Raw genomic sequence first — 13,023 nt, 5'->3', positions numbered from 1 at the left:
TCCATTCTGTTCTATATTTAGTTTCTTTATGCTGTAAATTCTCTGCACTGAAAATGAGGGGATCCTCGATGTATTTCAGCTTAGAAATAAAGGTTTATTGATTAATTGATTGATTAAACAGGCTAATTTTGCTCTATTTATAGTGAAACATGTAGATGGTCAGTGGCTACAGGCACTGCTGATACACAATGTCCAGAAACGCATATTGTATTGTGAAATCATTCATCACAATAACGATATATATTGTCGAATTGCCCAGCCCTGATAAAATATATGGATATATTAATATACAGTCGCTGTTTGTTTGCTAAATGAAAGATATTGGGGGAAAATTAAAACACGTTTTTTGTCTTTTTCATCATTACGAAGCTTAATTTCTCCTCTGTTGCCCTCAGGATCTTCTCCGTACTGTCCGCCATTCTGTACCTGGGGAACCTGACGTACGAGGCGAAGGCTGACGGCGAGGGTCTGACGGTGGGGCCTGCGGACGTCCTGTCCACTCTCTCTGACCTCCTCAAGGTAAGAGTGTTCATGGCCCTATATAGAACCACTGTTTTTACTAAAGAACCCTTAAAGAACCATCTTTTTAAGAGGGTAGCTATACATCGACACAACGTACCTATAAAAGCTGATTAATACCAAATTTAACGATATTAACGACTCTAATGTTCTCATCCTGTAAACTGTGGAAGTTACTACTGTGTCAAACTTCCAAACGAGAGTGATGAACCTTCAGAACCTGAACCACGACCACGACCACCTGAACCACGACCATCCTTTTAAGTATGTAGGATGCCCCCCCCCATCTGTCTGGTGTGGTTCTGGTGGTTATAAACTATAAACAGGCAAATCTGGGCTCTAAACTATGAACAGACGGCGTCTCTTCAGTGATCTGCTCTGGAAACCTTTAGAAAATAACACAAAGAGCGTCGGAGATTTTTGGCTCTCAGCAGTAAATCGTGAGCTTGTAGAGCATAAAACACGTTCCATTCATTTGAGGGGCTTTTACAAAAAATGAATAAAATAAAAATAAAAAAGACATTTATTTCATGCAGTTACTGAATAATCTGCCCTACGATTTGGTCACGAAGATTCAGACGGACTGACCAAAATACACCCTGGAGAATAAGAGACCAAGGTTCATAATCAGACCTTAAAACCACTGTAGAAGCTTTGAGGCAGCATTTACCCTGTTGGTACCTTGATGGACGAGCGGAGTGAGAGGTGGTCTGGGTGTACCGGCGTTACGCGTCTCCCCGGACCACAGAAATGTTTTTTGGAGGTCATTTATTTATTTATTTATTTATTTTCTGATGAATTCTTGAGCTACTGAAGTGATTAGATGATGTAATTATTCTGTTCTGTGTCTATAAACTACATCACTGTAATCCAAGACTGGTAGTGAGGTTAACTGGATGGAGCAGATATATATATCTATATATATAGATAGATATACTATATATATAATATAGATATACACACACACACTATATTTCCAAAAGTATTCGTCCTCGTTTTTGAGATGGCTCTCCATATACGACACACCATCCCACCTTTGATGCCACCGTATCTTAGATCATCTTTGCCGGCCATATGGAGCAGGCTGTCTAAGGTGGACCTGTTCTGATGGTGTCCCCGTCCACTGGTACAGCCCTCAGCCAGCGCACCATGGCCAGCGTCTGAGTGTCCTGGCACACAGGGCTATTATCACCGCTCTCAGATGCAGGTCTTGACCTCAAGGGCATCTGTCTCTTCTTGTTTACTCTGCATGGAGTTCCTCAGAAGCTCCTGGTACTGTTTCTCTTTTTGACTTAGCTGAGCCAGCAACCTCTTGTGGATTAAGAATGGGAAGCCAGACGGCCGAATAGTTTTGGAAATATAGCGTGTGTGTGTGTGTGTGCGTGTGTGTGTGTGTGTGTGTGTGTGCATATATATATATATATATATATATTCCTCTGTTGCTGCAGGTGCATGAAAAGATAAGTATCCTGACTTATCGTGGATCATGAAAGTTAGTCTTCGGCCGTGTTGCCCGGCTCTGCTGTCAGTTCTGAATGTGGTATTTTAATGTCCAGTGATGTAATATGCAGTGTGTTCGGTGCTCGGCGTCCTGTCTCCGGGCGCTCTGCCCAGCCCGGCACTGGTCCCAGTTCCAGCATAGCGGCATCACAGAGCCGTCAGCATTAGTCCGTGTGCTCAGGAACACCTGAGCGCTCCCAGGCTGAGCTCTGAGCCACGGAGTCTTTATAAACTCCAGCCTCGCTGCTCCACTCAGTGATTGTTTCTCAAAGCGCAGGTGAAGAAGGAGCCGCTGGTGGAGGCGCTGACCAAGAGGAGAGCCATGACCGCCAACGACGTCCTGATCCTGCCGTACACGCTCAGCGAGGTAGGAGAACCCTCTCTGAGGTCCAGGGTCACGTCCTGCTCTCAGGACTGGAGTTCCAGCAATTTCAGATCAATTAAAAACCCAGATATTACACGGTTATCACATTAGATCAATTGAAGATCGATATAAAACTGATATTATAAACTATTCAAAGCTATGTTTTATAAACCATTATCATTTTCACAATATTTAAATATGCATCTCATGTATCTATGTTCAGATAAAAGCTGTTGCACATTGATTATTATTATTATTATTATTATTATTATTATTATTATTATTAATTTATTTTAAAGTGCCGTAAACCTTTACTTTTCAAACCATGTAATTTTTTAAATATAAATTTAAAAGTTATATTCACATCTATTTCATATCAATTATATTAGTATAAACTATTGTAAAGCTGTTATACAGTATTGCTCCATTCTATTAAATAAAATTGTGTTTAAAATATTATTAGATAAATATATTTGAAAATTAGTATAATACTGCTATTTTATACACTTTTATTTTATAAGCTTATATATTTTTTATATTATTCTGTTACATCTTGCTTATATTTGTCAATTAAGACCAATTACTATTGTTATTATTATTATTATTATCATCAATATTATTGAAAGTACAGAAAATTGTATCATACATATTTACATCTGTTTATGATTAGTTATGCTGTCAGAAACTGTGTATAAAAGTTTTTAAATTTTGCTCCGTTCTGTTATAACATTTTTAAAATATGTTCAAATCAATTAAAGATCAACATAAAACTGCCAAATGATTTTAAACTATTAAAAAACTCCCATACTGTTATTTATACTAAATATTCATTGTTGTTTATATAATTCCATTACACATCTCAAATTTATTTACGTCAATTTAAACCCGGTTTAAAGAGTGTTACTCAATTAACTTTATTATTATTATTATTATTATTATTATTATTATTATTATTGAACTATTTTGACATTATTTCTATATATTTTAATTCTATTTCCATCATTTTAAAATCGGTCATCAGATTCTTCTTTTCTGGTTTTGCTCCGTTCTGCTGTGAACTGTGTCTGTGTGAGTTGAATCTGTTACCGGTCAGCGCTGGTTCACAGGTGAAATCAGGCTCTGAGGTCACCTGGTTTTACTCCCGTCACAGGTTAAAGTTAGTTATCGCGTGGAAACGCGTCCACGTGCGCTCACTGATGACCGCGTGTGCTTTTTCACGCACTTCACGTGTGAAATCAGACGGCCCCCACTTTTGTCCACTTTCCTCCTGATGTGAGTGTCGGTCAGTGAGGGTGTGTGGTCATTGTGTCCAGGCCGAGTGCTCCTGGCTGTCGGAGCAGGTCTGTGGGACTGTAATGATTAATTAACGTTATTTTGGTTTTAACCCTGTTTTTCTGCAGGCGATCACGGCCCGAGACTCCATGGCCAAGTCTCTGTACAGCTCGCTGTTCGACTGGATCGTCCTGCGGATCAACCACGCTCTGCTGAACAAGAGGGACATGGAGGAGTCCGTCCCGGTACGGAGCTGAGCCGCAGGCTTGACGTCCTAGCCGGCGTTTCAGGCTGAGGGGCTGCTGAAGCCGGTTAGGCTGGTTCAGTCGAGGGCCCTCGAGCAGTTAAGCTGACTAACAGGGTCTCGGTAGCTGACTTCATTCTTTAGAAGAGCTGTTAGGCCATTAAGACTGAAACAACGCAGCGAATTCAGGGTGTTCATTCTCCGAGGCACAGCTCCGGGGATGAACCCTGCGAAATCGGGGAGGAATGTGAAGTATGTCTGTTTACGGAACACACAGAAAGCCTCGCACCCCATCCGACTCCGGTTCAGATCAAAGTGACACGTCCTGTCTTACCACCGCCAGCCTGCCAAGCTGACGTGTTGGCCAATTAACAATAACCACACAAATGCAGGAGAATTATCTCAGGATAATGAAATACCCACCACAGCACAGTCCGCCTGATCCGCGGCGTGACTGGCGTCGGTGAGGTGACCGGTGTAGCTGCACCCATAAGAAATCTGATATATAGCGATATATGGATTTTAAATATATGACCTACATTAGAATATAAGGCTTTTCCTATATATGTGCACAAATATGCCAACTTATTTGAAACTGGCCAGATAGGGGACATGCTTCAGTCGTGCATCAGTACACATATTTAACAATATATGACAGAAAGCATTAGTCATATGTGTTATGACTCATATGTGTTAGCTTCATGTGAATTAATATGAGGGGTTTTCTTTGTTTTATTTTTTTGGTCTAAAAGTATATATGTGATCCATATTCATACATTGTGTATGTATATACGTATGCACACACACACACACACACACATACACACACACACACACATATATATGTATGGATAGATAAATAAATAAATATATATATATATATATATATATATATATATATATATGTGTGTGTGTGTGTGTGTGTGTGTGTGTGTGTGTGTGTGTGTATATATGTGTGTATATGGATAGATGAATATATATATATATATATATATTTATATATATATACACACCACATGCACCAAAAAGGTTCTGCTGTTGTGACGATGTCAAACTTATAACAGTTAATGAACCCTTTTTGGTGCTAGAACCATTTTCAAAAAGGTTCTGTATACAGCCATATACAACACATTCCCCGTCAATCCAGGGAACCCTTTCACCTTGCAAAGAACCATATAAGCCTACACATAGTTCTTTGAGTATATAGAACCGTTGTCCTTACTGAAGAACCCGTCCTTCATCGGTGTGACCTTTCACCTACAAATGGGTCTGTATTTAATACCGCTCTGAATGGAGGTATTGATTAGCTCACTGTCATGATTAGTTGGAATGTTTTGGGGTTATTTTTCAGATTTATGAGGATGATAATGCTCTGAATGTTCTGATAACGGTTCTGTGTGCTGTGTGTTTGAAGTGTCTGTCCATAGGAGTCCTGGACATATTTGGATTTGAGGACTTCAGGACGAACAGCTTTGAGCAGTTCTGCATTAACTACGCCAACGAGCAGCTGCAGCACTACTGCAATCAGCACATATTCAGACTGGAGCAGGTCAGTTACTGAGGCACTCGGTTCTAATGCGTTTCAGCTACATTCACATTAGAGTAAAGATCAGATTTGTGTCCACAGCCCTGAAAACATCAGATGTGAGTCACATTAGAGTAAAGATCAGATTTGTGTCCACAGCCCTGAAATCACCAGATCTGAGTCACATTAGAGTAAAGATCAGATTTGTGTCCACACAGCCCTGAAAACATCAGATCTGAGTCACATTAGAGTAAAGATCAGATTTGTGTCCACACAGCCCTGAAAACATCAGATGTGAGTCACATTAGAGTAAAGATCAGATTTGTGTCCACACAGCCCTGAAAACATCAGATGTGAGTCACATTAGAGTAAAGATCAGATTTGTGTCCACACAGCCCTGAAAACACCAGATCTGAGTCACATTAGAGTAAAGATCAGATTTGTGTCCACAGCCCTGAAAACATCAGATCTGAGTCACATTAGAGTAAAGATCAGATTTGTGTCCACAGCCCTGAAAACATCAGATCTGAGTCACATTAGAGTAAAGATCAGATTTGTGTCCACAGCCCTGAAAACATCAGATGTGAGTCACATTAGAGTAAAGATCAGATTTGTGTCCACAGCCCTGAAATCACCAGATCTGAGTCACATTAGAGTAAAGATCAGATTTGTGTCCACACAGCCCTGAAAACATCAGATCTGAGTCACATTAGAGTAAAGATCAGATTTGTGTCCACACAGCCCTGAAAACATCAGATGTGAGTCACATTAGAGTAAAGATCAGATTTGTGTCCACACAGCCCTGAAAACATCAGATGGGAGTCACATTAGAGTAAAGATCAGATTTGTGTCCACACAGCCCTGAAAACATCAGATCTGAGTCACATTAGAGTAAAGATCAGATTTGTGTCCACAGCCCTGAAAACACCAGATCTGAGTCACATTAGAGTAAAGATCAGATTTGTGTCCACAGCCCTGAAAACACCAGATCTGAGTCACATTAGAGTAAAGATCAGATTTGTGTCCACAGCCCTGAAAACATCAGATCTGAGTCACATTAGAGTAAAGATCAGATTTGTGTCCACAGCCCTGAAAACACCAGATCTGAGTCACATTAGAGTAAAGATCAGATTTGTGTCCACAGCCCTGAAAACACCAGATCTGAGTCACATTAGAGTAAAGATCAGATTTGTGTCCACAGCCCTGAAAACATCAGATCTGAGTCACATTAGAGTAAAGATCAGATTTGTGTCCACAGCCCTGAAAACACCAGATCTGAGTCACATTAGAGTAAAGATCAGATTTGTGTCCACAGCCCTGAAAACACCAGATCTGAGTCACATTAGAGTAAAGATCAGATTTGTGTCCACAGCCCTGAAAACATCAGATCTGAGTCACATTAGAGTAAAGATCAGATTTGTGTCCACAGCCCTGAAAACATCAGATCTGAGTCACATTAGAGTAAAGATCAGATTTGTGTCCACAGCCCTGAAAACACCAGATCTGAGTCACATTAGAGTAAAGATCAGATTTGTGTCCACAGCCCTGAAAACACCAGATCTGAGTCACATTAGAGTAAAGATCAGATTTGTGTCCACAGCCCTGAAAACATCAGATCTGAGTGACATTAGAGTAAAGATCAGATTTGTGTCCACAGCCCTGAAAACACCAGATCTGAGTCACATTAGAGTAAAGATCAGATTTGTGTCCACAGCCCTGAAAACACCAGATCTGAGTCACATTAGAGTAAAGATCAGATTTGTGTCCACACAGCCCTGAAAACATCAGATCTGAGTCACATTAGAGTAAAGATCAGATTTGTGTCCACACAGCCCTGAAAACACCAGATCTGAGTCACATTAGAGTAAAGATCAGATTTGTGTCCACACAGCCCTGAAAACACCAGATCTGAGCCACATTAGGGTAAAAGATCACGCTGACCAGCCCTAAAGGCACGGCGACAGAATCAGACTGGAAGTGATGGAGATGACAGAAAGTGGTCATTTAAAAATGAACTATGAGTGTTTTTGGTGTCTGAACCCCACAAACGTTAAAAGTGGGCCGGGAATCTCTATGAACTGGACCCCCGTGACTGTATGTTGTGCTGGACCGCTGCAGGAGGAGTACGTGTCGGAGGGAATCACCTGGAGCAACGTGGAATACACCGATAACATCGGCTGCATCAACCTGATCAGCAAGAAGCCCACCGGCCTGCTGTACCTGCTGGACGAGGAGAGCAGGTGAGTGAGTGGAACCACGCCGAACAGTCCAGCTAACTGACCCTGACCCTTGAGGCGTCCCGTCCATTTCAGCTTTGTCTTACTGAGAGTTTGGCTTGAAATCCACCTTCTTATCTCTCATGAAAGATGTGCTCGGTTCCTTTAGTTTTAGCACAGAATAACAGAACAGTGGCTAATAGATCTAGAACAGTGGCTAATAGATCTAGAGTAGAGGCTAATAGATCTAGAACAGTGGCTAATAGATCTAGAACAGTAGCTAATAGATCTAGAACAGTGGCTAATAGATCCAGAACAGTAGCTAATAGATCTAGAACAGTGGCTATTAGGTCTAGAGTAGTGGCTAATAGATCTAGAACAGTGGCTGATAGATCTAGAACAGTGGCTGATAGATCTAGAACAATAGCTAATAGATCTAGAACAATAGCTAATAGATCTAGAACAATAGCTAATAGATCTAGAGTAGTGGCTAATAGATCTAGAACAGTAGCTAATAGATCTAGAACAATAGCTAATAGGTCTGGAGTAGAGGCTAATAGATCTAGAGTAGTGGCTAATAGATCTAGAACAGTAGCTAATAGGTCTAGAGTAGAGGCTAATAGATCTAGAACAGTAGCTAATAGATCTAGAGTAGAGGCTAATAGATCTAGAACAGTAGCTAATAGATATAGAGTAGAGGCTAATAGATCTAGAGTAGTAGCTAATATATCTAGAACAGTGGCTGATAGATCTAGAACAGTGGCTAATAGATCCAGAACAGTAGCTAATAGATCTAGAACAGTGGCTAATAGGTCTAGAGTAGAGGCTAATAGATCTAGAGTAGTGGCTAATAGATCTAGAACAGTGTCTAATAGATCTAGAACAGTGGCTAATAGATCTAGAACAGTGGCTAACAGATCTAGAGTTGAGGCTAATTGGTTTAGAGTAGTAGCTAATAGATCTAGATCAGTGGCTAATAGGTCTAGAACAGTAGCTGATTGTTCTAGAATGGTGGCTAATAGATCTAGAACAGTAGCTAATAGAGCTTTACTAAAGAACACTTGAAGAACCATCTTTTTAAAGAGTGTAGCAACAATAAAGAACCCTTTTTGGGGCTATATAGAACTATATACAAAATGTTCTCCATCAATCTGAAGAACCATTTCACCGTGCAGAGAACCATTTAAGCATGAAACGGTTCTGTGTAGAACTCATGGTTCTAAATATTAAAGAAAGACCATGTTTAGAAGATTCCATTGTTCTTTGTTAGCTGCATTAGCCTCGTACACTCCTAAAATGGTTCCTCAAGGGTTCTTCAGTAAAGAAATGGTTCTATATAAAACCGTGAACACTCAGATGGTTCTGCGTGAACCCATTTTGAAAAAGGGTTCTGCATAGTGCCTATTATGATGTTGAGACTGTAACAATAGAAGAACCCATTTTTTGTGCAAACATTCAGACTGGAGAACTTTTTCACAGTGCAAAGAACCCTTCAGTCATGCAGAGGGTTCTTTGAGCGTTTGTGGTTGTACAGAACCATTTTCTTTCCTGAAGAACCCTCAAAGTACTGTCCTTTGTTCTCTGGTCTCCTCCTGCCTGTAGCTTTCCTCACGCCACAGACAACACCCTGCTGGAGAAGTTCAAGCAGCAGCATCAGGAGAACCTGTTCTTCGTGCCCACGCCGGTCATGGAACCCGCTTTCGTCATCCTCCACTACGCCGGCAAGGTCAAATACCAGATAAAGGTAAAGGAGAGCACAGCTGGGGAACAGCTTTCTGGACGTTCCTGGGGACGTTGCTGTGCGAAGTGTTAAAGTGTGTTTTCATAAATAAATAAATCATAAAAATAGTTTTATAAATAAAGTTATGAATGAGAAAGACGGTTATTCAAAGGGTTAAATGGTTCTTTTCCACGGTGAAATGGTTCTTCTGATTGATGAAGAATGTGTTGTATATGGTCCTGTATAGCAACAAAAAGGGTTCCCATGCATCGTAACTCTCTTTGGCACGATATAGAACCATTACAAAAAAGGTTCTGTATAAAAGCTGATGCAGAACATTCTCCATCAGTCTGAAGAACCATTTCACCGTGCAGAGAACCATTCATTCATACATATAGTTCCAAATAGAACCATTATCTTCACTACAGAACCATTGAAGACCCATAAGTGTGTAGGATTAACCCGAGTCTGCAGAACCGGCTCTGTGTGTGGTCTGTAATGTTACAGTACTGCAGGTACCAGGTGACCGTATCTGATCTGAAGACCCGACAGAGGTGGAAATCTTGCTGTGTTGAGTCTGACACTCTCTACTAAACGTAAGCTTGTGTGTGTGTGTGTGTGTGTGTGTGTGTGTATCCTGCAGGACTTCAGGGCGAAGAACACTGACCACATGCGGCCGGACATGGTGGCTTTGCTGCGCAGCAGTGAGCGGGGCTACCTGAGGCAGCTGATTGGCTCAGATCCTGTGGCCGTGTTCCGCTGGGGCATCCTGCGAGCCGTCGTACGGACAGTGGCCACTTTTAAAGAGGCTGGCCGCCGCTGGGTCACGGAACACCCAGGTAACATCCGTTCTTTATCACCTGAGTGCAAGTAAAAGGTGGGTGTTTCTAATAAAGTGGCCAGTGAGCGGAAGCACAAGGTGGGTGTTTCTAATAAAGTGGCCAGCGAGTGGAAGCACAAGGTGGGTGTTTCTAATAAAGTGGCCAGTGAGTGGAAGCACAAGGTGGGTGTTTCTAATAAAGTGGCCAGTGAGTGGAAGCACAAGGTGGGTGTTTCTAATAAAGTGGCCAGTGAGTGGAAGCACAAGGTGGGTGTTTCTAATAAAGTGGCCAGTTAGTGGAAGTACAAGGTGGGTGTTTCTAATAAAGTGGCCAGTGAGTGGAAGCACAAGGTGGGTGTTTCTAATAAAGTGGCCAGTTAGTGGAAGCACAAGGTGGGTGTTTCTAATAAAGTGGCCAGTGAGTGGAAGCACAAGGTGGGTGTTTCTAATAAAGTGGCCAGTGAGTAGAAGCACAAGGTGGGTGTTTCTAATAAAGTGGCCAGTTAGTGGAAGCACAAGGTGGGTGTTTCTAATAAAGTGGCCAGTGAGTGGAAGCACAAGGTGGGTGTTTCTAATAAAGTGGCCAGTGAGTGGAAGCACAAGGTGGGTGTTTCTAATAAAGTGGCCAGTGAGTGGAAGCACAAGGTGGGTGTTTCTAATAAAGTGGCCAGTGAGTGGAAGCACAAGGTGGGTGTTTCTAATAAAGTGGCCAGTTAGTGGAAGTACAAGGTGGGTGTTTCTAATAAAGTGGCCAGTGAGTGGAAGCACAAGGTGGGTGTTTCTAATAAAGTGGCCAGTTAGTGGAAGCACAAGGTGGGTGTTTCTAATAAAGTGGCCAGTGAGTGGAAGCACAAGGTGGGTGTTTCTAATAAAGTGGCCAGTGAGTAGAAGCACAAGGTGGGTGTTTCTAATAAAGTGGCCAGTGAGTAGAAGCACAAGGTGGGTGTTTCTAATAAAGTGGCCAGTTAGTGGAAGCACAAGGTGGGTGTTTCTAATAAAGTGGCCAGTGAGTGGAAGCACAAGGTGGGTGTTTCTAATAAAGTGGCCAGTGAGTGGAAGCACAAGGTGGGTGTTTCTAATAAAGTGGCCAGTGAGTGGAAGCACAAGGTGGGTGTTTCTAATAAAGTGGCCAGTGAGTGGAAGCACAAGGTGGGTGTTTCTAATAAAGTGGCCAGTGAGTTGAAGCACAAGGCATAATTCCTGCAGTTCTAGCTGCACTGTTATGAATTGGTATTTAATACGGTGTAATGCAGTGATCTGAACTTTTTCTGCCATTAGGCTCCGTCAGGCGCTATTCCCGACATTCCCTGAGGGAAATGAAGACACCCACTTCAGCCATAGGCAGACTGATGAGGTGAGGAGGTCATGGGAACTCTCAAGAGATTCATCATATTGACGCCACATTTCAGACAATATGGATTAATTGATTAATACCGAATATTGAACAAAGGATCTAAAAATACTTTCTGGAGTTTAGTTCTAATCTGCACTGTGCAGGTTTTACATGTATATTAAATCATATACATTATTCATGTGAGCTGTGAGTTAGTGGTTCGAGGGGGGTGTGATCATATATGGAGGTTATTAGTGTCTGTGTGGTGATGTTGGTGCTGTGCTGCTCCGGGCTGTAAATCACTGTCCCTCTCTGCAGTCAGCAGTCTCTCATCGACTTCTCCTTCGACCGCTCGGAAGAGAACCCTCTGGAGGTGTTCGAGGACATCTTCGCGACGTTCGAGAGTAAAAAGTAAGACACCAAACCCGGATGCTCTCCCTCACAGGTTCCTCTGGGTTCTCATCTCCTTTACGGCTTTTCTGTGGACACTGTTTAATGGGATTGGGTGACTGGACTGTTTTGAAGCGACAGTTCGATGAAAAGTTACAGACTTTTCCTTTTGCGGAAAATCGGATTGGTCAACCGTGAGTGAGTTCACAAACACTTAATAATCCGGTACCTGCAGAATATTGATCAGATTTTGTCAGTAATCCGATCAATGCTTTTTCATCCGCTTCAGTAATCAGATGATGGGAAACTCCAGGTCTACGTGAGTCAGACAGTAATCAGATTTCTGCTTTACAGCCAGCCGATAAACTCGGAGAAGAAGACGTGACGTAAACGTAACGTAAAAAGCATTGAGTCACTTCATCTGAAAATATGGACAAACTTCGTCTAGAAGATGAAGAATATTTATATCCTTCGTTTCATGTTTGGTTTCAGGCGACGCTGCTCGCTTATGTCCAGTACCGCAGCCTGTTTTCGCACATGCTCAGAAATCAGAGTAAGAGCTCACAGTGCTGAGGAATCTGATTACTGAGCTCAAATCCAGCCTCTTTATCGGATTTCTTACTCAGCGCAACTGCGGAAATCTGATTATGGAGTGGATGTAAACACGCTCTATGATTGGATGGTTATGGTGCTAAATCATCACACACTCACCTCAAAGTGTGTGTAGTTGTTCCGTATCTCTGATACTGTAGATTATTTGGTTTCTGACGCTGTATGATTCACTGAAGTCCTGGAGTAAATTGGTGGGAACATGCTGGTTAAATGAGATTTTTCCCAGAATTGTCGCTTTAATTCCGGTGTTGTACTAATCACATGTTGATTGTACCTGTTTGATCTCTCTAATCCCCCCCCCCCCCCAACCCCCACCCCCACACCCTCTGTCTCTACCGCTCTGTGCTTGGGGTTAAATCAGGGAATTGCATGCCAAAGTCCTGTGCACCATTAAGCGGTTAGGCGGTGAAGTTCCTCAAAAGCTCCGTCTGTCCACCATTTCTGTGAGGAAGTCACGGCAGTTCTTTCAGTGAGTCTGGGCCTCACACCGCACCTCTGCACCCCCCCA

At 42.1% G+C, this 13,023-nt stretch overlaps 1 protein-coding gene across 5 annotated transcripts in view; it reads left to right on the top strand.

The window, feature by feature from the left end:
- Positions 1-13,023, top strand: part of myo9b (myosin IXb) — an 81,121-nt gene that overhangs the window by 34,803 nt on the left and 33,295 nt on the right. For 4 of the 5 annotated variants that reach the window (XM_037531164.1, XM_037531172.1, XM_037531162.1 and 1 more), the window contains exons 7-16: positions 396-519; positions 2,297-2,386; positions 3,784-3,900; positions 5,314-5,448; positions 7,543-7,664; positions 9,243-9,384; positions 10,004-10,199; positions 11,459-11,534; positions 11,832-11,924; positions 12,877-12,984. In XM_037531164.1, the coding sequence (XP_037387061.1) occupies positions 396-519; positions 2,297-2,386; positions 3,784-3,900; positions 5,314-5,448; positions 7,543-7,664; positions 9,243-9,384; positions 10,004-10,199; positions 11,459-11,534; positions 11,832-11,924; positions 12,877-12,984 (1,203 nt within the window). The remainder of the gene's footprint in view (positions 1-395; positions 520-2,296; positions 2,387-3,783; positions 3,901-5,313; positions 5,449-7,542; positions 7,665-9,242; positions 9,385-10,003; positions 10,200-11,458; positions 11,535-11,831; positions 11,925-12,876; positions 12,985-13,023) is intronic. The other variant, XM_037531166.1, reaches the window with a different exon arrangement.

Source organism: Pygocentrus nattereri, chromosome 2 (genome assembly GCF_015220715.1).
Source record: "Pygocentrus nattereri isolate fPygNat1 chromosome 2, fPygNat1.pri, whole genome shotgun sequence".
NCBI classification, from domain to species: Eukaryota; Metazoa; Chordata; class Actinopteri; order Characiformes; family Serrasalmidae; genus Pygocentrus; species Pygocentrus nattereri.
The sequence above is the reverse complement of the archived record's forward strand: the minus strand, read 5'-3'. Positions and strand labels throughout refer to the sequence as shown.